The 27,908-nt window shown below is 44.0% G+C and overlaps 1 protein-coding gene and 1 long non-coding RNA gene across 23 annotated transcripts in view; one reads left to right on the forward strand and one right to left on the reverse strand.

Annotated features, from left to right (window-relative positions):
* Positions 1-27,908, forward strand: part of LOC112254114 (baculoviral IAP repeat-containing protein 6) — a 136,564-nt gene that overhangs the window by 74,560 nt on the left and 34,096 nt on the right. For all 22 annotated transcript variants that reach the window (XM_024426356.2, XM_024426412.2, XM_024426459.2 and 19 more), the window contains 3 exons: positions 1,580-1,797; positions 3,815-3,979; positions 5,100-5,265. In XM_024426356.2, coding sequence (XP_024282124.1) covers positions 1,580-1,797; positions 3,815-3,979; positions 5,100-5,265 — 549 coding nt within the window. The remainder of the gene's footprint in view (positions 1-1,579; positions 1,798-3,814; positions 3,980-5,099; positions 5,266-27,908) is intronic.
* On the reverse strand, positions 16,008-18,655 carry LOC121846695. Its single transcript, XR_006083643.1, has 2 exons — positions 18,247-18,655; positions 16,008-17,435 (listed from the first exon to the last, which is right to left on the reverse strand). It is a non-coding gene; the product is annotated as an uncharacterized LOC121846695 (long non-coding RNA).

The following is a 27,908-nucleotide window of genomic DNA, read 5'->3' on the forward strand; positions in this document are numbered from 1 at the left end:
ACGTTTGTTCCCCCTGATGCGGCTCTTCCCCTGCAGTCCTTGAGACTACCAGTCTGCGGACCCTGTGGGTAATTTAGCCAAAGGACTCACTGGCTTGTTTAATATTGACAAGTCCTACCCTCTCATACATTACAACTCCTCCCCAGCCAACCTCTGCCTTCATTATTGATGCCTATTTAGTTCCTCTCTCTCCTTCAGGGCCTGAAATCAACTATGTTGTCCTGCCAATGTTTTTTTTTCTTTAGTCCTTGAAATAACAGCCCTTTAATGATTGATGGACAGCAGGCTGCCAGCTTGTTTAGTGACACTGGTCACATAGCACACCGTCAGCCTGCCATTTAGTCGGCTGTTATCTTCTCTGGCCTCATTCTCATAAGTGCTAAATCGATGTATCCATCCTTTCTGGCCATTATTCCTCCACCTCTCTGGTGGTAATCTCTCACACCATCTCTCACACATTTATACAGTGATATTATCAATTCTCTTCTCTGACTGACTGGGTGTTTCTCAAAATGCGTACTACTCTGCTCTGGGCACGGGAGGGTCGGAGTGTGAGTCCAAATCAGAGTATGTGAACGACGGAGGTTTCTTCTCGACTGCATACTCCATTTATACATATTGTGAAGCACGCATCGATACAACTTCATGGGAATGTGTATGCAAAGAAATATGATGCGCCCACATAAAAATGATAGTATGTTTGTATTTAGCCCATAATCTAAAGCCTTAGATCTCCAGCACCACCCCAGCATCAACAGATGTGAGAATGTTGCGTTTCTGTGTTTTCTAGTTAAAAAGATGGAGTAAGATTAGTGTTTCCAATGACATTGGTGTGCATCGTGTGATTTTTAACTAGTTATGAGTATGCATTGTGTAATTGTCTACTAAATGGTTCATTTCTTTGAAATCAATGGCACCCGTTATTTGAGCTGAAGCGAGAGAAAATACACTCTGACTAAGGAATGAAATGTTGCCTATTGACATCTCATATATTGCCTAACTACAATATTTTTCTTGATATGTTAATAAATACATGCTGTGTTAATTTTGGCATGTTTACCTGCCTACGTTACCGTAGAGCGCAAGCCCAAAATTCGTAAATAAGGCTAACTGGCAAGCTACTACTGTTAGCTAGCCAGCTAGCCACAAAGAATTGTTAGCGAGCTACCAATGAAGAGTTGACATCTATCTTGCATGATATTCTTTTTGTCATTTTTGCCTGTTGAACTATCTGGTTAGCTACATTATTACTATTTGCATATCTAGCTGGTAGTTGTGAAACGTTTGCTTTGTGTATATCTTGTTTTGTTTATTGTTGCCGTTGTTTTGGCTGGAAGAAGGTTCAGTTAATGGGGAGGTACAGCGTGAGGTAATATAGTAGGGGGAGTGCGAGTGCTTCTCAAATGTAATGTTTTATGCGTTCTCAACGCTCTAGTCCTCACAAGAACGTACCCAAGAGAACGTCATTGGAGAATGCACTCAGAGCATGTGTGTGGAGCATGATAGTATGCATATTGAGAAACGCCCTGTCTCTCTCCCCTTCCTTGATTGGCTGTATCTCTCCCTACCTTCCCCTTAGGTCACATCCTGCAGTCTCCGTCGGCCAATGTGCTGCCCACACTGCCCTTTCATGTGCTGCGGGCCCTGTTCAGCACCACACTTCTTACCACAGACGACGGCGTGCTGCTGCGTCGCATGGCCCTGGAGATAGGAGCCATCCACCTCATCCTGGCCTGCTTGTCAGCCCTCAGCCACCACGCGCCCCGTGTCCCCAATGCCAGTGGCAACTCCTCAGAGGTGAGGCCCAGACACTGGACTTGTCCGGAACACACACCCTCTCTCGCTCTCCTGGTGGTGTGTGTGTGTGTGTGTGTGTGTGTGTGTGTGTGTGCTCAACAGAGCATGATTGAAAACACAGCTCACTCACACTCTTATGTCACCGGATGTGGACAGATCTCAGCGGAAATGTGTTCTGTCCATTTGCGTTCTCTTGTGTGTTCATGATGGATCGAAGCCAACCTATTTTGGGTTGGGTTGACGTGGTGCGTCAGTCTAGTCTAGTGTTCAGACTCCGATGCGTTTGGCTTGACACAATAAAGAGGTCCTCACTCTCCAGGGAGAAATGCATTGTTTTGTCTTTCCCTCAGTGAGAGACGGGCTGTGAGGATCAGTCATGTTATGTATTACTCTATCTGGCAGGGCTTTACTCGGCGCTCTTATGCATATCGCCACTGAGCATTTGATAAATTGGGTAGTTGTTTAGTGGGAATGTTAAGAGGCAGGTCTGGCTTTGAACAGACGTGTCCTTTGTATTATTGCCAACTCCAGGCAGAAGGGAACATCATGAATAGGAATTGAATCATGGACTCTGACTGCCATGCCCATTAAATGGAGTGATTTGTCTTCTATTGAGGTTTCTGCTGGGCGTCAAGACTTACCTCCTGCTCAAAGCCTTTCAAAGGACTCTGGACTCTACTAGGACCTCTGAGTCTCAACGACTCGGATCAAAGACCAGATTTCACCCACCAAATTGTATCGATCACCGTATTGATTTTGGTCACTAGAAGCTTAAAAGAAACGCCTGAACTTAGACCCCCCTTTCATACTGGTCTTGATTAGAAGAAAAATAACTGTCGGGAGGGTCTCTTCTGCACTGTTCAACCAATCCAGGTGGGAGTTGAGATGGAGTGTCACCTTGTTTAATTTCAAATAGCGGAAGTTTGCATCACAGGCTCTTTCCATTTAGCCTGAAAACCAGAACATCCGGTTGTTGGGGACTCGGCAGAGGCTAGGAGAAACTCAACACACCCAGCAATGCCCACTAACAAGGGTCCAAGCGCCATAGATCACAGGCCTAAACTCAGCTAAACCGCCGTAGATGACATGTTCTATAGCAGGATAGGCTATTACAGCACTACAAACCCACTGTGGATTGTCTCAGCAGGCGCTCCAGTCCACACACCAGTGTGGATTTATGGAGTTGTCAGAGTTGAGGACAGATCTCCGGGCTTAAAGATTGAGCGCAGGGCCAAAATCCTGTCACAGTGGAAATGACTGTCCTCGAGGCGGTGGGCAGTTATGTGGCCGGAGATGAGACCGTGGTCAGTCCACACACACACACACACCCATCCCTCTTTATCTGGGAAAGTGAGCCTCTTCCCTGATTTGATGTTCCAGGGCTCAGTGATTAATCTCCAACCTCTTATGACGTGAGCATACCTCACCCCCCTGTACTGCTGGGTCAGGACTGGGCCCTGCTTCGGCCATATACAAAACACACACAATGGCCAAAAATACAGTCAACTGTTCAAAAATCCCAGCGGCCTCATCCCACCTACTGTTAAAAAATAATCATTGTAAATGCTGTATGGTCTCCGGCTGCGCCCCAGTTGACTGAAAGACTTGACAGTGATCTCTATTGGCAGAGGTGCATGTACAGCTCCATTTAGCCGGTATCATTCCCGTAACGCTTGTGTGCACGTTGGGAGCGTTCCTGCGACGTTAAAGATGCGCTGGGAGAGCGCATCATTAGCCGCTTGTCAGACAGCCCCTGCCATAGACCTTTATAGCACGCCGCGTCACGCCTGATGATCGCCAAAGCCGCTCTGTCAGAAAGGGTGCAGTCTCGAGAAGGCTAAACGTTCTTAGCTCTCGCTATGCTAACATTTTTTGCTGGTTTCATGAGCTTATGGAATGCTATTATCTGTAGTCCAGGCCTATGTTGTCATCACAGTGGACCAGTAGGCTGAACTTTCCCCCTGCTGATTTCCTGTGTTGTGATGATGACTTTTTCTCTGGTTCTGTCTGTCCCCAGCCAACGGTGTCCAGTGGTCATGGAGGGGGCACCAGTGAGGAGCAGCAGCTGTACTGGGCCAAGGGCACTGGGTTTGGTACAGGCTCCACTGCCTCAGGCTGGGACGTGGAGCAGGCCCTCACCAAGCAGAGGCTGGAAGAGGAGCACGTCACATGTCTTCTGCAGGTAAGAATCCCCTAAACCAGGGTTTCCCAAACTCTGCCCGTCCCCACCCACTGCTAGCACTATACAGCTGATTCAAATAATCAAAGCTTGATGAGTTGGTTATTTGAATCTGCTGTGGAGTGCTAGGGCATGGACCGAAACATGCACCTGGGGGTTTTCCCCAATGGTATAAAAGTGTTAACTGGCTAACAAGTCAGTTAAGAACAAATTCTTATATACAATGACTGCCTACACCCGCCAATCCCGGCCGACGCTGGGCCAAAAGTACGCCGCCCTATGTTACTCCCAATCACGGCCGGTTGTGATACAGCCTGGAATCGAACCAGGGTGTCTGTGGTGACGTCTCAAGCACTGAGATGCAGTGCCTAAGACCGCTGCACCACTCGGGAGCCCTATGCTCTTACGTACTTTACAGAAGTACTTCCTGTCTAGTTACCTCAGGGTAGAAGGTTTAAAATCGGTATAACGACAAGTCTGTAGACAATTAGAGTGCGACATGTGTCGCTGGTCAAAACATAATTTATACTCTGGTGGAATGTCTGTAGACCGTCGCTCAGACTGTCCGTTTCCTTGTGTCGCACAGACATGGAAAAAAGTGAATGCCTCTGGGACTGTTGCATCGTCGTTACTGGGCTGCTGCAGCAACAAAAGCAAATCTATTTTGGACAAATTATACAATTCTCTGATGATGATAAAATTACCTACTTTTATTTCTAAACACTCACAACCTTAAGCTATTTTCTGTAAGTTCGCCATCATTACCTTGTTAATAATGTGGGTTTATTTTCCTATAGCTACTTTTTTATTCATTGTTAAAGTTAAGACGTGGTCAGCTATACTCTGGTCATTATTTGTACCTTTCTTGCTCGGCTGACATTTACTAAATACATTTTTAAAAGGATGGGTTTATTGGTGTTAAAATAGCGCAAGTATGCTATTTGGAGCACCGGGCTGCTGATATCATGCAGAGGCTTATTGTTTATATTTCCATAACCACAAGTTTGATGTTGGCCGACCAATAGAATGTTCATGACATATCGTTAGACCAACTGTAAAACAGCCTTAAGGCCTACACGTGTTGCTAAAAGTATATGTTTGCGCCACTTGTTCTGTCTGTCAGGTGCTGGCCAGCTACATCAACCCAGCTGGCTGTGTGAGCCACGGAGAGTCCCCTACGGGGGAGAGCAGGGGCCACAACAGCAACGCCCTGCCCACAGTACTGCAGGAGCTGCTCAGCCAGTCCTGCCTCATTCCAGCCATGTCCTCCTACCTACGCAACGATTCTGGTGAATGAACACTCTTCTTTAGACTTTGTGTTGAAAGTTTCCATGTAGGTTATGATAACTCCCGTTTAGGATGGCTTTGCCTTTAATGAAACGGGAAAGTCGATGGCAAATCTCACAACAATTAATTTGATAGGTTGAACGTACACTACATGGCAACAAGTATGTGGACACCCCTTCAAATAAGTGCGTTAGGCTATTCAAGCCACACACGTTGCTGACGGGTATATAAAAATGAGCAAACGGCCCATGCAATCTCCATAGACAAACACTGGCAGTAGAATGGCCTGTACTGAAGAGGTCAGTGACTTTCAATGTGGCACAGTCATAAGATGCCAACTTCCAACAAGTCAGTCAAATTTCTGCCTTGCTAGAGCTGCCCCGGCCAACTAAGTGCTGTTAAGGTGAAGTGGAAATGGCTCAGCCGCTAAATGTTAGGCCACACAAGCTCACAGAGTGGGACCGCAGAATGCTGAAGCGTGTAAGAATCGTCTGTCCATTGTTGCAACACTCACTACCGAGTTCCAATACTGCCTCTGGAAGCAACGTTAGCACAATAACTGTTCACCATGCGCAATGTCAAGCTTCGGCTGCAGTGGTGTAAAGCTCGCCACCGTTGGGCTCTGTAGCAGTGGAAACGCGTTCTCTGGAGGGATGAATCACGCTTCACCATCTGGCAGTACAACGGACAAATCTGGGTTAGGCGGATGCCAGGAGAACTCCTAATGCTTAGTGCCAACTGTAGAGTTTGGTGGAGGAGGTATAATGGTCTGTGGCTGTTTTTCATGGTTCGGTCTAGGCCCCTTAGTTCCAGTGAAGGGAAATCTTAACGATACAGCATACAATGGCATTCGATTCTGTGCTTCCAACTTTGTGGCAACAGTTCCTTTTACAAACTGTTGCCACAAAGTTGGAAGCACAGATTCGAATGCCATTGTATGCTGTATCGTTAAGATATCCCTTGTGGCAACAGTTTGTAAAAGGCCATTTCCTGTTTCAGCATGACAATGCCCCTGTGCATAGTGGGGTCCATATAGAAATGGTTTGACGAGATTGATGTGGAAGAACTTAAACTGGCCTACGCAGAGCCCTGACCTCAACCCCATCGGACACCTTTGGGATGAATTGGAACGCTGACTGCGAGCCAGGCCTAATAGCCCAACATCAGTGGCGACCTCACTAATGCTCTTGTGGCTGAATGGAATCAAGTCCCCGCAGCAATGTTCCAACATGTAGTGGAACGCCTTGCCAGACGATTGGAGGCTGTTATATCGGCAAAAGGGGACCAACTCCTTATTAATGCCCATTATTTTAGAATGAGATGTTCGACGAGCATGTGTCCACATACTTTTGGTGATTTCGTGTATCAGCACTGGTGATGATGAAAGATGATACCCTTTTTACATTGTGTGTTTCTCATGATCTATGGCTTCTCCTGGTCTCCAACAACATATGATTGATCCTCCTCGGATGAGGTGGGTTGGGTTTGTGTGCCAGTGCAATGTAATTTATCTTCTTACCTTTGGGGTTGCTCCACAGTTTGGGAACCACTGGAATATAAGACTGCATAGTTGTAGATGTTTTCAAATGTTACGCTAAGGGTAGTAGGCTATTTATGTGTTGCACGTTTCCTCACAATTGTTTTCGATGTTCTGACTCCTATTCTACTCGATGCATTGATGAAGAATTAGTCAGAAGTGCATTATATTGTGTTGGAAATAGAATGACGTTTCTAAAGGAGGCAAATTATTAGCAGGGGAACCTTTTTTTCTTCATCATTGTGATGTCCTTAGATGAGGTCTTTCATCTGGAAGACGGTCTTTTCTGCAGCTAGGCAACCTGGTGGTGTGTGGGGATCATTTGCTTGATGAGACCACACACAGATGTAGCTGCAGGATCTTCCTCTAACATGGCTATTGCTTCTGTGGGGTTCGACGCTCTCCAATAAAGTTCAATAAACAATTTAAATTATATTAATCCAAGCTTTCAAGATACCCATCCACTTATGATTCAGTTTTTTTCATGCGCGAGAACGAATAGATTTAGTCTAATTTGTTACTTGTGACTTCGTCTGGTAGTAATTATTATGAGGAAAATTGGATGACATTTTATCTTCTGACGATAGATAGGAAGCGTCCACCGCTCTACACGATCTCATTCTCTATGCTGTTATATATTATTTTAATATGCAACAGACGTTTTTGTTAGAAATAATTAGTTCCCCGCACCGAGCAACTCTTAGAACCTTTTGTCCCTCGAGTATTGTGGTAGAAAAGTTTAGTGAAGGTAATTCTTATTCTGAGCATGTACCATCGTCATTCTACAGTGCTTTATGTGCGGAGTCTGTACTCTGATGTGATCAGGATCTGAAAAGGCTTTCTGTGAAAGCAGGATATGATGGTAATCCTCAAAGGTAATCCCTCGTCCCTGGTGGTGAGGGCTGACCCAGAGCTAACTGAACACCGAGTTAAATGATGGGTCAGTCCATTGCTCTGACTAGGTTTGCTGTCTCTTCAGCTGTGACTCTGGATTGTTTTCATATGAGCCTTGCATAAACCAAAGTTACAGAATGATCCAGACAAACTTGGCTCCTGCTCTGTTCAATCGTTGGGAATAGTGAGTTCAATATCATTACCTTGAACATTTTTTACGTCAACATTTTTCAGAGACAGCCATGTATGCACTAATGAATCAATCATACAATCCATTTGACTTTGTTTTTAACAATAACAAAATGGCAATCATTTATTTAAATGGTTCTCTATTTATAAATGAAGATGTAGCCTAGGCCTGTTCACATGAATGCATATTCAGTAAGTGTGTGCATGCATTGCGTTATTGAGCTTGTTTTGGCGGATGTCATCTTTTATCCACATGAAAATTTGTTTCCCTTCCATTTGGGACTTATTTTCTTATACTGGTCAACAACATTTGCATAGAAGTAGCTTATTTTATAAGTGTGTGCTCGGTCTCTTTAACCAGTAATGACGTCGTTCACGAGACAAGAATAATATGTATCAATATTTAATTCTTATGTGGTTTCTTGCAATAACCCTCTGACTTTAAAGAACTGTGATTCCTGAAAGATGTGTCTGGAGATTTGAGGAACTCCGTCAGATTTGTTTAAAATCCTACATTAATCAGGAATGAGCAGGGTCCGCAATACCGTTAGAACCCCTTATTCATGTCCTTATTACAATGTAGTTTAATAAGACCACTCATGGTCTCTAAAGTTCTACTTTTGATAGATTCAAACAACAATATTGGCATCATGGTCACATCCCTAAAGTGTCAACTCCCTCTGCCTGATAGACAATTTTGGTTCAAGTGTGTTACATTTAATTAGATTTGGGTCATAAAGCAAAATTGAAAAGCAAAATTGCTACTGTATATACTACTTTAATGAAGAGTGTCAACTCTGTAAAATATCAACACAGATTTTGTTTGTCATCTGATAGAATAGTGTTTATTGGGGATTTTCAAATGAATCATTTTACTGATGTTTGCATTTAACTTTTTATTTTTAGAGGCAGAAATGTCAATTTTGAGGATTTATCAACTCCGTCACTGGAGTACTTTGTCAATATTCTGAAAACATTTTAATCACTGTTCTGCCACCTATACTTAAAGTATTTGCGTGCTAGATGGAAGTGAGGATGTTTGCTCTATAAATGTTTTATGTTCTAAATCTAGAAAAACATGCCAAAAATACGAACAAAATTAGCCCTGGAGCATGTAATAGTGCTATAAAGCAAAATCTGATGTTTGGAAGCGAAATTTTAAAAAGGCTACTTCATATTCATTTCCAGCACCACCCCAATTTCAACATACGTGTTTGTTTTGTAGTGAAAAAGAGCAGAATATTAGTATTTACAATGGCATCAATCAATTAGCAGGGAATACCTAATCAAAATTGGTTATAATCACACGATGCACACCGATGATGTCATTGAAAACACAAATTTTTATTTTTATTTTTTTACTACAAAACATAGAAACACGCAATTTTCGCATGTTGATGTTGGGATGGTGCTAGAGATGATGAATATGAAGTTGGACGTTTTAGAAATGTCCCTTTAAACAATCATGGCCTTTAAACACTTGTTGGACAATAATTGTAAAGATTAAATTCCTTTTATGTTGTCTGACGGAGTTGAAATAAATCCAGTTGCATTTTTTTATTATTAGGTTCCTTCACATGGTCTGAATGCTGATACTTTGCTCTTAAACAGCAAAATATTACCCCAGCCCCATGAGGGAACAAAATGTCTACCACGTTGCGGGGTTGCGCTGCGAAACTGCGCTACGTCACTGAAGCTACAGGTATCTTCTTGCATTGTAAAGTTTTCTTGCCTGTATGGGCGTTGTTTTGCGTACAGTTACTTTTCTTCGTGCCGTGTCACATTATTCAAGTGTGCTAACTTCTGTGCAGCATGAGTGGGGAGCTAACATGATGCAGCCCAGTCTCCCAGTGCAGGTCAAGTGGAGCAGGCACAGTGCTTTCACGCTCTGAGGACATTGGCTGACAATTGATCCATGAGACACATTTGACAGAATTACCGAAAGTAATAACTTCTAGTACCGCACTGTTTTTCATGTTCAAGTACAGAAGTTTGAGTATACTGTGGGAAGCACTAGTGGGAATAGTAGAATCCATCCACAATCTGTGGGGATAGGAGAATCTGTGGTGATCTATCCACATTTTGTGGTGATTTTATGGTTCGCTTATGTTTTTGTCCAGTTATTTATGAATATTAACAGAACAGTTGCTCACAGACCTTTAGCCATTGCCAGGAATAAAATGGCAAGTTGGCACACTACCAAGGAAATAAAATCACCTTGAAAAAACTTTCATTGCGTTCTCTCTACAAATACTTTGCTTATAATGAACCCTTAGCAGGAGACATCACTTCCCTGACTATGGACAGATTATTGTTTGATTTCGACAAGGTGCATAGACTCGCCCTAAAATGATTTTATGCTTCTCAATCCGTTTGTTCTGAGCTGAAATGGGCAGGTAGGCCTGTATCAACGTAGCCTCCATTCAGAAGGATTTGCTTTCTAACGTAATTCAATAATAGTTGCATATCAGGTGGAGGTAGCTAATAGCTTTGTGTATGTAACCGCAACTGCCTCTTTGTCCGATGTTGTCAGTGTGTGTGTCTGTTCCTGTATGTGTGTTGTGGTGTGCATTAATGCGCCCCTGGTCTCATAATTAAATAACAGCAGATAAAGAGATGAGTATTGTAATTGGTCCTCATTATCTTTTAAATGCCTCAGACACGCTCAAGCGTGGTGTGTGCAAACGTGCAGCCGGGGCCGTCTGCTATTAAATCACAATGTTTACTGCCGCTTCATTGTCGCTGGCCTTTCTCCTATGTCATTGTTGTGATTAAACATTTGCCTTTTAAAATGGACTAATATTTCAATTGACATGTTTTATCACCCAATTTAATAACAAATGGTGTTTTTGGTGATGAATCTACTGTGCAGTATGGTCAGTGTAAGTCGGTTCAGTGTGTGCGCTGATGGAAGCCAAGGGCTCCTCTCACTCTGTTGTATCGGCGCCAGCCCTCAGAGCCATGAGCTGTCAATCAATGTCAAGAGGTTGCTGGTAATATAAAAATGAGAAGAGACCTAAGCACTCCTGACGTCTTTAAAAAAAAATGTTTTATAATTTTTTATATAACGTGCTGCGCTGAGGAGTAGAGGGAGGGGGTGTTCCTTCCAAAAAGCATTAAGTGCAAGGCAGGGGGCAGGCAGCCCTGGGAGGTTGATAACTGTGGGTGTGGTGACAGAGGCAGACTTGATATTCAGTAGGAGTGTGCCACTAATGATCAACTGTCATATGCTGCTGGAAGGAGGGATTGAAACCTCCATCTCATTTCTACTTAATGTACTGCTTTCACTTTCCATTTTGTCTACCATTTACCTTCACTGGCGTTACATTTTTTTTTTTTTTACATGATGCTTGTAGAAAGAGCTAGCACAATTGCCGTATAACGGTATAGCAGATGGTTATGGATGAAGACGGTCATGAAAATGAAAACTTCATAACCGTTTAAACCTTTTGGTGTGGAACAAACCGCTGGCTGAAGATGGGATGGTCGGGCATCCGTGCGTTTGAGTCCGTAACTTGCTGAAACAAGCAAAATAGTCTGGTTACCAAGGCAAAGCCCCCGCAATGCAGCAGTACATATAGAAATACAATTAATAGAATGGGCTTGGAACCTGGCGATTTGACTGGTAAACTCATGGGTACACTTGCAATACTCTGTCGTGAGACGGGATTCCCCTCGACCACAAATTGGGGGGGACGACGACATTATTTTCCGTTGGCCCCCATTGTAAAAGCGCCAACTGCTGTGTTTAATGTACATGTAACCAGATCAAAAATCCTGATTTATAGTTCACAGTTCTCCCATGTAGGGAATTAGAGCCCTGTGGCTTCAGGTTATTCGGCGTGGGAAATTGTGGGGACCAGGTGTCCAAGTAGGCTACACGTAGCTATGTGTGTAGAAAACATTTCCTCACAGGTAAGATATTGAACTTGTTTAGTATAGTCCGTTTGTAACTCCACTCACTACTTGTAGCTGTATAGTCAGTTTTGTTTGTTGGTCTTTGCTAGCTTAATATTCCAGTCATTAGCTGCTAGCTCCGTCATGACAAGGGGCATGCGGGAAGCCCTACGTTACATTTTTTACAAGTAGTGAGAATGCTCAGGAGCAGTGGATGTTGAAAAGTAATCTTTAGATATATTGTACCTTTGACTAAAACAAGCTTTCAACAAGAAAATGTGTTTGAAAAGGGTTGTTTTTGCAGTGAGCCAATGGGGTAACCATGGGTTGTTTTCCCCCAAGGCGGGTGGGCTGCGACATTCTATCTAATACTGACTTGGAGTATGGCTGCCTGGTATTCTGACGCAATAATTCCATGGTAATGTTGAATGTTAATTCAAAAGATGCTAATGTATGTGGCTCATGCAATATATTGCGTTGAATCAACAAATCACAGCACATACACTACATGGCCAAAATTATGTGGACACTTGCTCAAACATCCCATTCCAAAATAATGGGCATTAATATGGAGTTGGTCCCCCTTTGCTGCTATAACTGCCTCCACTCTTCTGGGAAGTCTTTCCACTAGATGTTGGAACATTGCTGCGGGAACTTGGTTTCATTTAGCCACGAGCGTTAGTAAGGTCGGGCACTGATGTTGGGCGATTAGGCCTGACTCGGTCAGCATTCCAATCCATCCCAAAGGTGCCCGATGGGGTTGAGGTCAGGGCTCTGTGCAGGTCAGTCAAGTTCTTACACACCGATCTCGACAAACCATTTCTGTATGGACCTCGCTTTGTGCACAGGGGCATTGTCATGCTGAAACAGGAAAGGGCCTTTTACAAACTGTTGCCACAAAGTTGGAAGCACAGAATTGTCTAGAATGTCATTGTATGCTGTAGCGTTAATTTCCCTTCACTGGAACTAAGGGGCCTTAACCAAACCATGAAAAACAGCCCCAGACCATTATTCCTCCACCACCAAACTTTACAGTCGGGCAGGTAGCTTTCTCTTGGAATCCGGAAAACACAGATTAGTTCGCCGGACTGCCAGATGGTGAAGCGTGATTCATCACTCCTGAGAACGCATTTCCACTGCTCCATAGTCCAATGGTGGTGAGCTTTACTCCACTCCAGCCGATGCTTGGCATTGCGCATGGTGAGCTTAGACTTGTGTGTGGCTGCTCAGCCATGGAAACCCATTTCATAAAGCTCCCAACGAACAGCTATTGTGCTGATGTTGCTTTGTGAAAGTTTTGAACTTGGAAGTGATTTTAACGAGCTTCAGCACTTGGCGATCCCATTCTGTGAGCTTGTGTGGCCTACCACTTCGCGGCTGAGCCGTTGTTGCTCCTCTACGTTTCCACTTCACAATAACAGCACTTACAGTCGACCGTGGCAGCTCTTGCAGGGCAGAAACTTGACAGACCGACTTGTTGGAAAGGTGGAATCCTATGACGGTGCCACGTTGAAAGTCATTGAGCTCTTCAGTAAGGCCAGTCTACTGCCAATGTTTCCGTATGGAAATTGCTTGAGTTGTGTGCTTGATTTTTATACACCTGTCAGCAATGGCTGTGGTTGATATAGCCCGAATCGACTAATTTGAAGGGGTGTCCACATACTTGTAGTGTATTTTAACATTTTACTTACTGCTTTGCTCCTATGGGCACAATAGCAATGGCCGCCAGTCCACCCATTATGCCATCATTGACTTGAATGGGGATGCCCATTCTATTCATTATATTTCTATGGCAGCACCTGCAGTCAGGAGGAGAACGTGTCAAAATAAATACAATTCAATAAATAATTTAGTTTATTTTTGCTATTTTTTAACGGTTATTACGGTGGCCACGGTCATTTGGCTGGCCAATTACCGTCTTCCAAAATTTCAGCCCTACTTGTATAAACAGTTACATATTCTTTTAATGATTTGGTGACATTTTTTTCTGGAGGCCTAGGTCCTTGCAGCTTGGATTGTGTGGTGTTTCGGAAAAGTGGCGGTACCTTTGCTTCAGGAATGACACCAAACACATCAATCTGTCTTTTGAAATCTATTAAGATGGGCTACTCCAGTCCAAACCCATTGTCATACCATGCACCATTCATCCAGTGTCGATACATTTAAAAACCTGGCTACTAGCTTTATTAAGGGATAACACACTAGATGACATTAAAAGCATCATTAAGGCTACAGCACCACACTCCTCTGTCTCCATTCATGCTCTTCATCCTCAGTGTGCTGCCTAATAGCCGCCGTGCTGTGATGAATTTCTTAGCCCAGCTTTCCCATGCTCTCCTAAGAGACACGGAGGGGAGGGGGGCTTTTGTGTCCCATTGCTTAGTGTGGCCCCTGCCTACCCCTCTTCCCATCCTCCCTCTCCCCTCAGTCTATCTGCCTCAGGCCATACTCATTCCTCCTGCTAATCTTCCAACTTGGCTGCGCCGCTTGCGTATTATTCCACATTAGTCATCGGTGTCTTGGCAATCCTTTTGGGACTCATTACACCACCGCACACTCCATCACAGGAAGTTAGACCATTAGTGAGAGGTAATGCCTTTTAATGTCACTGCGAAACTAATCTATTTTAATTGAAAATGACATTTATTTCTCTCCCTCACTCCCCACCCCCTTTTACCCAACCGTCCTCACACGTGAGCATGTTAGGAACAGCTTGTTAGACAGGACAAGCATCTAGTCCACGCTTTTGTGAATCGTTCTCTGTGTGTGCATTGGTAAGGAATACTGCATTTGGGCCAAGTGCTTCTATCTACGCGCAGAAACCATGGGCGGAGATGGCTTAGCTCCACAGCATTAGCATCTCCTCCACTCTTCCCTCTTGTCTTTGTTCCGATTCCACCCTTTTCAAACGCAGATGTGATTTATAAGCCATCCATGTTTAATGGGTCTGTACATTGATGTAGTGGGTCATCTGAACAAGGGAGGCTTCCAGAGAGGGGGCTGGACAGGTTATTCATGGCCCAGACCCCATAATCTCATGGAGAGGCCCTTGTGGGGATCGTGACTGCCCTATACTGCTCCAGTTCTCAGCACCTAGACTACATTTCTACAGTGCTCGTCCCTACTGCTGGACATGTTCCTAGTGGACCTGGATCCACAAGGCGAATGCTAAACGACTCACCACCCCAGATTCATTAACGCTTCCCCTCCCCCTATTTGCATATGACAATCTACCCCCGGCTGGCCGCCTATTCTACTATGGAATTTTCTCTGTATTGCCGTTTTGAAGTAGATATGGGTGTCCATGCCTATTGGGTTAGCAGTAAGGTGGTAAGGGCAGCGGTAAGTATGGATCGCAGGCAGGCCTCCCCGTGGTAAGAGTACTCATCATGGTAAGGGCAGCGGTAAGTATGGATCGCAGGCAGGCCTCCCCGTGGTAAGAGTACTCATCATGGTAAGGGCATTGCCTTCGTAAGAGCCTTTCCTTGAAAGCATGTTGTCCTTTCTGACATTACTGGAGCACTGTGGAACAAATGCTGTTACTCTAGCTTCAGGAACAGGCAGATGGAAGTAGGGCTGGGAGCAGATGGAGTCAATAGTGGTGCTTTGCGCCGAGGTTCATTGGGCTGCTGTGTTTCTTGTTGTTATCCTCCGCGAGCACGTGATGTCATTTAATAGCACCTGGTCTGATTACAGTGAACCTTTTTGGTTTTGTAGCACGTGGTGTGTCCTAACAGTGTGTGTTGTTCACTTGTGTAGTTACCCAGGTTGTACTTGCTAGCTACTTCATCTTGCGTGTCCTTGACCCCATTGATTCACACACAATGTGCACATACACACGCTCTCACACACAGCACATTGAGGTTGGTGCAGCTGACACGATTTCAAGTTCCTGATGTGCGTTTCCGATTGCAGTAGCAGTCGACACATCTGAAAGCGAGCTGTGAAAGCTGAAGACTCTCTGAATCCTAATATTAATCTGAGTAGGAGGGAATCTAACTAGTGGAACATGTTGTAGGCATGCTATAAGCATGTGAATAGAGGTGAAAATACAGACCCCATCCAGCCCCTTTGAATATGTGACAAACGTCCTGGTACGCACCCATCTTCACCGTATGTCTCGTATCCTTACTGGTATCTATGCGTTCGGTCTCACATACTCAGACAGGCATTTACTCATGCATACATTCTCACACAGAACCCATCATAGATTAGGCTTGAGGCTAATCCAATTCATACATTCTAACTTTATTGTTTACATTTTCCCTATAGCACAGTACATCTAGAGTTTATCCATATATTTATAAAAGCTTTACATTTTTTATACAGAAACAGGATTACTGACACTACCCTGAAATCAACATGAACAAATACGTCAGTCCCCTCATCCCACCCCCCAATAACCGAATAGAACGTGGAAAAATATGCAGAAAGAGACAGTGTAAGTCAGGCCTTATGTTTTAGTAAATGCAGAATGGAGCTTTTCTTTCTGGCGCCCACAAGGTCCTTTCCACTCCTGTGGATGATTTCATCGCCACCGCAGGCTCTCCTATCGGTCTTTCTCTCCACTTCCCTTTTTATTGCAGATCTCCAGTTTGGTTTTGAAGTCCCAGGTGGTCAATTGGAATAGAAATGTTTCCTAGTCATTGCCACTCCTGCCCTCCTCGCAGATCAGTTCTTGCCGGGAGCGAGATACAGACAATAGAGATCGCTCTGTTGTGATCTGTCAAATCATGAGAAGCGGTGACTAACCCTTTGGTTTTGGGGTGTGTGTGTGTGTGCGGGCGCGTGTGTGGCCTATCTGACGGCAAGCAGCACATTACATTAAAGCTCCTCCAGAGCCACATTGCCGGGGTAACGTGCGCTGTGACATCCCACCAAGCAGTTTAAAATGCTGTACCCGGAAGATTACCAATGTGATATGGTGAGGTACAGTTCATCTGTAATGGCTTCCCAGTGTTCTTTGCATACACTGCCTCCTCCACGCCATGCTCCTTGAACCATCCAGGCCAGTGACATCAGTGTCCCTTATTCCGTTTTTATAATCCATTTGACAAAGGAGATTTGTCAGTAACACTGTTTCCCTCATCACGCCAATGAGTCCAAGGTGATGTTCCACTCCAGGCTGTGCTGGCCTGTAGCCTGGGAAAGTGAACCCTGGCTGGGGCTGGGCCAGTGTCTGTCTGCCCATCCTGGATCCAGATCCAGCACAGCTATGGTCCTGATGTAGCCACCAGCTCACTGTTATCTCCCAGGTTTGTGGCTGTGAGACGTCTCCTCCACATAACTGTCCACCCTCACTCTCTGTGTTGGGAAACTGCTCATGTCGTTTTTAACTAGTATAAAGTTAAGGGGAGGAGGAGCTCTGGATTTCAAATCCAGTATAGGTTGATTTAGGGTTAAAAGGAATCTTGGTTTGTGCCTTGTCGTTTGAAGGATCACTCCGACTCTGGCTTAAGTCACACGACAGTGTATATGTAAACAAAGACGATGACAAAGAGGTTGAGGAAGGTGCCAACGATGCCCAGCAAGGCCAAAATGGACTCCTCCTGCTCCTCCTTGCTCTCCAGCGCCCGCACCTCCTCAATAGTTATGACCGTGGGACCCATGGCCATTATGCTCGCTCAACCTAGCAGGGGTGCTGCTGGCACTTATCTGCAGAGGGAGAGGGGGGGAAGGAGGCAGCCCACGTGACATAGGCACATACAGAGACACAAACATTAGAGAAAAGAAACAACGCAAGCCCACAATCAAGAGAATAGAAGATAATGGGAATGAATGTAGATGTTTCTTTTAAGGCTGCACTGCTACGATGCATCCAACTCCCCTCCCCACTCGTCCTCTTCTACATGTGCTTTATACGGCGCCCTGGGGAAAACTGAACCAAACAGCCCTCGACTAGCCTAGCCAACAGAATCCTCAAGAAGAAATCAATGGTGATCGAACAAAACAATTCCTATGCTCTGTTTATTCATTGCCATAGCTGTTGTGCCCCCCACAATAGAATCCTAGTATTCAACATCCCTTAATGTCTAGCCGCAACACAAAAGTTAAACGCCCCGCAAATGTTCAATGACATTGGACGTGTCAAAACGAGCATAATTTAATGCTCCCATTTAGAGCCCCTTACACCCTCCCTCCCTCCCTCTTTTTCGCCAAAGGTAGTTAATGATTTTCTGCCCACCACTCCGTGTAAGTGTCTCTATGGCGCCGGTGGTCTAGCTGGTGTCAGACCTCCCAGGGAAATCTACAGGGAGGTAAACAGTCAGTGACACTGCCACATCCAGCCAGGGCTGAGAGGCATGCGGCGCAAAGCTACAGCCACAACACCGTCAACAATAAGCAGCCCGCGGAAACAGCTGCCCCCCTGAATCTCAAACAGGCAGTTCCTACCATCCATCCGAAGAGAGACAGAATAGAAAGGCGGAGGTGAGCTGAAGAAAGAGGGGTGAAAAAGGTTTCTTACCCTACGGCGTGAAGAGTGGGGTGACATCCAGCATGCTTTTGGGTCCTGAGCGGGGAAGCATGGCCACACACGGGAGCCTGCATTACTGGGAAGCGGGGGAGGCTGGCTGCGTAGCCTCGCTCCCAGCGTCGGAGAGAAGGAATGAAAAGGAAAAGGAGATCCTGGCTCCCAACTGCACCTTGGTGCGTGGCTCTGCGCAGACACAGCTCTCTGTGAAAAATCACCCCCTGCTTGCCGTAAGAATTCTCCAGTCCTCTGCGCCACCCCCTGGGTTAAATGCTGCCTTGGTGTTGGTTGCGCTATAGTCTCCGTTTTTTTGCTTTTGTTGTTTTATTCCTCAGTTCTCCTCCACCACAGCTGAAGCACTAGGGGGCTTGGAGAAACCCTCTCCCCATACGCTCCCCCTCCCTCCCCACTATGATTCCCATCCTCCCGCCCCTCTCTTTCCAATTCCAAATTCCACCACAGCCCCCCTCTTCCTCCTCCTCAGCTCTTCTTGTCTTTTTTGACCCTCTTAGCAGCTCAAAGAGCGAGCGCCACAGTCTCTGTGACAAATGTACACGCCCCCTCTTCTCTCCTCCTTTCTTGCTTCCCACCTTCGGGATCAGAGCAATTAGTGCCTTTCAGAGGCGCCTTTCTATCTCCTGCCGCTGAAACCCGGAGGCCCAGTCGCGCATGGTTACTCTGGAGTCGCTAGCGCTTGCGGCGGCTACTACAGACAGCCCACCGCTCAGCAAGTGGTATTCCAAAGAGCCAAGTACAACAGTAAAATCCCAGAGAGCTGGAAAGCTTGAGTGCTGCTGCGTAGCTGTTGCTATGTTGGTCTGCACCTGCAGCTGGTGGCGGCTGTGTTGTGGCGGGTCCCCTGTGCAAGCCGTGGGAGAGACGTGCATTGCATAACCAAGCGGAAAGAGAGAGAGGCCGGGTCCTTGTGGCAGGAGGGAGGGGAGAACGCTCAAGCTTCCCACAGTCTCTTCCTCGGTGGCTGGTTGAGCACACACAACCGGGGCTATTACTGCCAACGAAATTGTGTTTATTTTCTTTTAGTAGAGAAGAGATGAAGCGACCTCTTCCTCAACGCAGCAGGGCGGCAGAATGCACGTAGCACACAGTCTATCCCTTTGTCAGGCACAGCTAGACTGGAGAAGAGGAGGGTGGGGACAAGAATAGGACGTGGCTAAGAGATGAGGCGTAGTGGGGGTTGTAGAAATATATGTTCAGGGGTCTCTACTCTGAGAAGCAGTAACAGCAAAACGGTAACTCTTTCCCTTTTTTTTTGTGTGTCATTTAGCAGACGCTCTTATCCGGAGCGCGTACATGTTCATAATTTATTCATACTGGTCCCCGTGGGAATCGAACCCTGGCATTGCAGGTGCCATGCTCTACCAACTGAGCCACATGGGAACCTTTTGTTCCACCCCCCGATTTCTCTCATCCTCACTAGAGGGACTGTTCCCCTTGAACCACCAAATTGCACTGTCATGTTGTGTGCAAAAATCTTACCCCAACCAGCATGCAGTATGTCCGCCATCACCCCCTTACATACATTAGACTCCCCCAATCCAACATGTAGAGGTGCTGTGGTGACGTTGACAAACACGCAAGCGTGCACTCTCCATTTCCCCAGAAGGATTGTGTTTTCTATATGTATGTCAACGTATATGATCCAATCAAGTTTCCTCAGCAGTGATTCACTCTAGCCCTTCAGCGCTCCTCCTCCTTCATTTGAGTTGCCCTCCTGATATTTAACTTTCTCATCTTATTCTTACGTTTCAGTGAAGTATAATATATGGTTATCAGTCACTCTATGATTTTTAACCTGTTTATGCGACTAAGACTGTTTATTTAGGTTTTCTGTCGTGCGAACGATCTTACTTGTGAATGTGTTGGCTCAATTTTTATTAACGTCCCCATCCAGTCCCTTTCCAGCCCGGTCAATTATACAAGGTCCTCAGGCCGGCTCCGCGGTTGCAAGCCTGTTTGGAGTCTTAGCAAGCCATGACCATAAAGGTCCACTACTTAACTATAGGATTTGGCTCTGCTTTGAAAACGGATCATACTGCAAGTGTAATGTGTATTTGTATTTATTATGGATCCCGCAGCAGCTACTCTTCATGGGGTCCAGTTAAATGAAGGCCGCTATACATTTTAAACATTACAATATAGTGCGTATGTAATCGTGTGTATGCATGTGTTTGTTGCTTCACAGTCCCCTCTGTTCCATAAAACAGTTACTTGATGTGGAATAGAGTTCCATGTATTCATGGATCTATGTAGTACTGTGCCCCTCCCATAGTCTGTTCTGGACTTGGGGACTGTGAAGAGACCTCTGATGGCATGTATTTTTAGGGTGTCCAAGTTGTGCTCCAGCAGTTCAAAAAGACAGCTCGGCGCATTCAACATGTCAATACCTCTCACAAATACAAGTAGTTATGAAGTCAATCTCCTCCACTTTGAGCCAGGAGAGATTGACCACACGACTGAACAGTAGTCCAGGTGTAACAAAACTAGGGCCTGTAGGACCTGCCTTGATGATTGTGCTGTTAAGGTAGAGCAGCGCTTTATTATGGACAGACTTCTCCGCATCTTGGCTACAGTTGTATCGATATCTTTTGACCATGACAGTTTACAATCCAGGGTTACTCCAAGAAGTGTAGTCACTTCAACTTTCTCTATTTCCACGTTATTTATTACAAGATTTAGTTGAGGTTTAGTGAATTATTTGTCCCAAGTACAATGCTTTTAGATTAAGAAATATTTAGGACTAATTTATTGCTTGCCACCCACTCTGAAACGAACTGCGGCTCTCTGTTACGTGTTGCTGTCATTTCAGTCCCTGAAGTAGCTGATGTATAGTGTTGAGTCATCTGCATACGTAGACACTGGCTTTACTCAAACCTGCATGTCGTTAGTTAATATTGAAAAAAGTCAGGGGCCTAGACAGCTGCCTGGGGAATTCCTGATTCTACCTGGATTATTTTGGAGAAGCTTCCATTAAAGAACACCCTCTGTTCTGTTAGACAAGTAACTCCACAATATAGCAGGGGGTGTAAAGCCATAACACAAGTGTTTCCAGCAGCCGACTATGATTGATAATGTCAAAAGCTGCACTGAAGTCTTAACAAGACAGCCCCCACAATCTTTTTTTTATCAATTTCTCTCAGCCAATCATCAGTCATTTTTGCAAGTGCTGTGCTTGTTGAATGTCCTTCCCTATAATCTTGCTGAAAGTCTGTCAATTTGTTCACTGTAAAAAAGCATTTTATCTGGTCAAACAATTTTTTCCCCCAAAGTTTACTAAGGGTTGGTAACAGGCTGATTGTTCGGCTATTTGAGCCAGTAAGGGGGGCTTTACTTAGATAGCGGGAATTAGATAGCGGGAATTACTTTTGCTTCCCTCCAAGCCTGGGAGCACACACTGCTATTATCCTCAGTCATTTTCCATCCAAGTTGTCAGACCCTGGTGGTTTGTCCATTGTTGATAGACAAAATATTTTTTTCACCTCTGCCACACTCAATTTATGGAATTCGAAATTATGTTGCTTGTCTTTCATAATTTGGTCAGATATACTTGGATGTGTAGCGTCGGCGTGTGTTGCTGGCATGTCATGCCTAAGTTAGCTAATCTTACCAATTAGAAACATCATTAAAGTAGTTAAAGTAATCAGTTGGTTTTGTGATGAATGAGCCATCTGATTCAATGTATGATGGAGCCGAGTTTGCCTTTTCTCCCAATATTTAATTTAAGGTGCTCCAAAGCTTTTTACTGTCATTCTTTGTCATTTCTTTGTTTCATTGTGTAGTTTTAAAAAATGTATTCAGTTTAGCTACATGATTTCTCAATTTGCAATACGTTTGCCAATCGGTTGTGCAGCCAGACTAATTTTCCATTCCTTTTGCCTCATCCCTCTCAACCATACCATTTTTTAAATTCCTCATCAATCCACGGGGATGTAATTTTTTTCAGTCATTTTCTTAATGGGTGCATGCTTATTAGTAACTGGAATAAGCTATTTCATAAATGTGTCAAGTGCAGCATCTGTTTGCTCCTCATTACACACCAAGGACCAACAAATATTCTTTACATCAACAACATAGGAATCACAAAAATCTTATTGTATGACCTCTTACACAATATATTAGGCCCAGCCTTTGGAACTTTTGGTTTTCCTAGATATGGCTACTATATTGTGATCGCTACATCCGATGGATCTGAATACTGCTTTCAAGCTAATTTCTGCAGCATTAAAGATGTGATCAATACACGTTGATTTCATTCATGTGCTGTTTGTAACTACCTATGGTAGATTGACTGAGAACCTGAACCAGGCACTGGTTACAGTTTGAAGCTTTTTCTTGAGTGGTCAGCTTGATGAAAGCCAGCCAATATTTAAGTCACCCAGAAAATATACCTCTGTTGATATCACGCACATTATCAAGCATTTCACACGTTATCTAGATACTGACTTAGCACTTTGGTCTATAGCAGCTTCCGAAAAGAATGGACTTAACGTGAGCCAGATGAACTTGTAGCCATATTACTTATTTCACATGAGATCCTCTCTAAACTTTCCAGGAATGTGGTTCGGAATATAAACAACACCTCCACCATTGGCATTCGTCTTTCCTGTAAATGTTATAACCTTGTATTGCAAAAACTGTATCAAAGGTATTATCTAAGTGAGTTTCAGAGAGAGTCAGAATATGAATGTCATCTGATACTAGCAAATTATTGATTTCATGGAACTGGTTTCTTATGCTACATATGTTAACATGGGCTATTTTGAGCACCTTCTGGGATGCTTGTTTTGATTGATTGCTTTACTGGGAAGCTTAGCAGAAGTAGGTATGCTCATGTTATTTATGTTAGTGCAGGGTGATCTGCACACAGTAGACTTCCTACTAGGGCACACCGCCTCAGTGCTAACAGTATAAAACTGGTTCATAGGCACATGACTGTACAATAGCTGTAGGATCAGCAGAGGCATTCAGGGAAGTTACAGGAACTTAAATGAGGTTACTTGCATTGTCTACCAAAACCCCTGGTATAATGTACATTTGCTGAAGCATTATGACAACTCAGCGTCACAATGGTAGTAGGGATTAACTGAGCTGGGCTTGGGTCATTAAGCCATTGTCTCAACGCAGCCTTGTGAAAGGATCTAGGAACCCAAGTGATTTGGGTGGATCCCATCCTCTTTATAAAGCATGTTTTAGTTTCCAAAAGGTATCGAAATTGTCCACCAAAGCTACACCCATTGAGCTTCAATAATCATGTAACCAGATGTGAAGAGAGAATCTTGCTAAAGTGTTCAATGCCACGATTGAGAGGGCACAGGGCCAGATAACACGGGTATTTTATTAGTTGAGAGTCAATCAGCTCTTTTAAAATCCAGTTTCAACTGTTCAGAGCTGCCCTTCATGTCATTAAAACCCACATGGACTATGATAGAATCAACTTGGAGATGGAGAAGCCCCGCTCGATCCAGAGCATGTTGCCAATGTCGACTTCAAAATCTTAGGGGTAGGCACTGTGGCCGCAGACACAGGTAACCCCCAGCGGTGAAGGTGCAGGAAGAACAGGCAACAGGACGGAGGAACTATTGGTTGTTTGTATCCGCTCCGGGCCTCTCGTTGGGACTGTAGACTGCGTTGTGGGAGGCCGCTGTCTTAGGCTTCCACGGCTTGTGACATGCGAGCATCGTTGATTGCCATGCTCCTCTTGCTGTGCTCATTCGACTCCACTGTCAGATAGGGGAGCTCCGGGCTACTCCGGCCAGTCGGATAACAACAAGGTGGAGATGCATCCAACAAACACGAACGCCGTTCAGCCACCGGCGTAGAAAAGGTAAACATTCCACTCAGCGTTTGCCCCAGTTTCTTACGTAGGCTGGCGACCTGCAAGATCAAGGAATTCACCTCAAGCCTATAATCCTCAGCAAGCAAACAATTGCTGCATTGGAACTCTGAGTGATCCAGGTTGTCCCGAAACAAAGCGTAGTAGATACAGTGTAACGTAAACTCACTCACTTTTGTACATCGCCTTGGTCTGTTCAATTGACCTTATTTTAGCGCCCCAAAAACGTAATACTTCCAGATCAACTGTAATGTCAATACCATTGTAAAGCACAATTTCTCCCCTTTCCAACAGAATCAATTACATGACCCCCACGCTGCCTGTTTCTGCATAATTAAAGAAGACAATGAGCCCCGTCGGGTCTTTTTTTTAAATGTAGGTTGGGAAAAAGAAACTGTGTGATAGTGAGAAGGAGAGATGTTGTGTGGGAAAATCGCTTTTTTCACTCTACCTGTCCAACTTATCACCTTATCGCCTCTAAAATGTAAATAAAACACTATAAAGAGTTTGTGTCATTACATACCTATTTGAAGGTTTGTGTCGAATTTTAATCTGGTTTTTAGGGCAGTGCTAAAGGGATCTTAGAAGTAAACAGTGGCTTTGAGAATGATGATCGCATGCAATGATGACGCAAAAAATTACTAGGTATCCCCGTCACTGTCCATTTCTTGTTTTTAAAGGATGATAGAAGTGCTACACCTGGTGGAGAGAGATTGTAAGACATACATAATTGCTTTATGCGTACTGTACATTACGACATGACACGATGTAACGGTGGGTACATTTTTTTTCAACTTTTCTCCAATACTATAGAGCCATTACCATGTCGATCAACGCTTGAATAGAAACCTAGTTCACACCCCCGATTTTGAAGTCAACACAGTCCCATTAGTTTTCTTTGTAGCCTCGTTTGAATGTTGCGGTTGATCACATTTGTTAACTAGACTGTGACTGACATACTTCACCAGATTATAGCGCTGAGGTGAATCGGTAACGAGTGCAATTTACTGTTCCTTTAACCATAACACGGGTGTATACTCAAAATAGTTGTAAAACTGAAGTTTTGCGACGGAAACTAGCGTTTGTATTAGGGATGGGCACGGTTATTTGACTATCTGAACGGATGTTAGTATTCGATTACTTGGGAGACTTTTTTTTTTTGTGGCTTTCTTTTAAGGCTTTGTCTAAAATATTTATAAATGATATGACGATGCTACATAGCCTACAAGGATATGTCATTTGCATTCGATATTTAAATAAAACGACAGTTATGAGTGCACCGGTTTAAACAGAGACGCTCCGTTTTACACGTGTAGCTTGTTATTGACTGTCAATCAAAGCGGCGCTACAGTCAGTGGGAGATTTCTAATCGATGCAAAAATGGAATTACAAAGATGAGGTGTAGGCTACAATGATCAACCAACAGTTAGGCTGTTTCATATGGAGTTGTAGAGCAAAATACCCTCAATTAGCCTTGCTACTTTAGCTAGTTAGCTGGCTACTGTAGCTAGTTAGAGTCTTGATGAGGTCGAGACGGGCACTTCCTGATGGTATGATAAACTTGCTGCTGGTTATCTAACTCTCTCTCGCTCATGCCCGCTTGGTCACTCGCGCGCTCTCATTCTAATTCAGATTGCTTTATTGGCATGAAATGCAATTTGTAGATACTGCCAAAGCAGTATAGTGGTACAGCATTTCAGTAAATACAGGACAATGCAATGTGGATAATGAAAGTTAATTTCAGTAGTAATATTAATCGTTGACAGTACATATCATGTATACAGATACTGCTGTTGTATTGTGTAATCTTCGGTCCATACATTTAATTAAATGAAACGGTCATAAAAGAATGGCTAATAAATCAACAACAATATACATGGTTACACTATATTACTTGTAAGTTATATACAATGTAAATACTTAAGGGAATTAATGGTCATAGGATGTCTCTCAGCCTATGGCAATCATACAGCCAAGTTTAGTTGTTTACGTGAAGAGATCTACCTATCAAAACTCACAGCCCCCCTCTTCCAATTTTTTGTGGCTATAAAATTCCAGAAAATTGTGCAGTGAATTCTGCTAGATGAAAAGCCAAAATTAGTATGACATCTGGGCATTTACAGCATAATAGACTTTCGATAATGTACATACTTTAAAACTATTTTTTGTGTGTGTCTACAGCCAGTATGGGTATTTGGACACGGCCCCTGAGTTGACCGTTCATGTGAACACTTATCGACCAGTATCCACTTTCAAGCCAATTGTAGAAAGCTCTTCAGCCCTGGCTTTCTGTCTTTGCAAGGAAGCGCTCAGACATTCCATGAGAGAATTACCTCCAACTGGGCTGAGTGGATGAACTCCTCTCTGATCATTAGGATCCACACATACCAATCACTCTAATGCTGGGAAATTACAGACCAGGGCAATTATCAGCAGGGCGAGTTCTACAGAGGCAGCCTCCAGGCAGCCCATCTTTTTTTAAATGACTCCAATCAGAGTCATATTACAACTTTGGCAAAATGATTAAGGTCCCTGGTGTTTTGTAGCATTCAGAGAAACGATGTCTTCTCAAGAGGACTGGAGAGGCATTTTACGGTTCAGAATTTGTGCTTGATAAGGAACAAACAAAAGCTGACGCAATTTAACTTGATTATGGCTATACCTCCATGGAATTTGTCCCTTAAATTGATCCACCATCCAAATTTTGATTATGTCCCTGGTATGTACTGTATAATGCTAATTAAGTGGGTGCTTAAATTTGTCCTATTTCAGACATGTACAAGTGTTTTTTGAGGGGTTTTTTGCATACAAAGTATCAGTCAAAAGTTTAGACACCTACTCTTTCCAGGGTTTCTCTTTATTTGTACTATTTTCTACATTGTAGAATAATAGTGAAGACAAAAACTATAACATAACACATGGAATCATGAATCATATTTGATTACTTTATTTCATTCCAAGTCATCTCATTTCTATAAAGCTGCTGTCTGACAAATCACTATTTTAGTAGTTCGTCAAAGTAAATAAGGCATACTTTTATGTCTGCTGAATACCAATCACTTAGATCATGTATTTTCAGGCAGAGATACCTCACGATGCAGCCTGCGCTCTATCCTGTGTAGGCGAGCAATGGATTATGGTCATTGTAGTTAATTACCGCTTTTTCTGCACTATGTTGGATATTGTTATTTTGGTAACTCCTTACTACACTGAACAAAGTATAAATTAAACATGTAAAGTGTTGGTCGCATGTTTCATGAGCTGAAATAAAAGATCCCAGAAAGGTTTTATATGCGCAAAGATTTTAATTTCTCTCAAATTTTGTGCACACATTTGTTTGTATCCCTGTTAGTGATCATTTCTCCTTTTGTCAATATAATCCATCGACCTGACAGGTGTGGCATATCAAGAAGCTGATTTAAACAGCATGCTCATTACACAGGTGCACCTTGTGCTAGGGAACACTAAAAGGCCACTCTAAAATTGGCCATCTCACACAACGCAATGTCACAGATGTCCCAAGTTTTGAGGGAGTGTGCAATTGGCATGCTGACTGCAGGAATGTCCACCAGAGCTGTTCCCAGAGAATTCAATATTAATTTCTCAACCATAAACCACCTCCAATGTCGTTTTAGAGAATTTGGCAGTATGTCCAACTGGCCTCACAACTGCAAGCCACGTGTAACCACACCAGCCCAGGACCTCCACATCAGGCTTCTTCGCCTGCGGGATTTTGTCTGTAATAAAGCCCTTTGGTGGGGAGAAACTCTTTCTGATTGGCTGGACCTAGTTTTGGCTCCCAAGT

The sequence above is a fragment of the Oncorhynchus tshawytscha genome, linkage group LG01, assembly GCF_018296145.1.
Source record: "Oncorhynchus tshawytscha isolate Ot180627B linkage group LG01, Otsh_v2.0, whole genome shotgun sequence".
Classification (NCBI taxonomy): domain Eukaryota; kingdom Metazoa; phylum Chordata; class Actinopteri; order Salmoniformes; family Salmonidae; genus Oncorhynchus; species Oncorhynchus tshawytscha.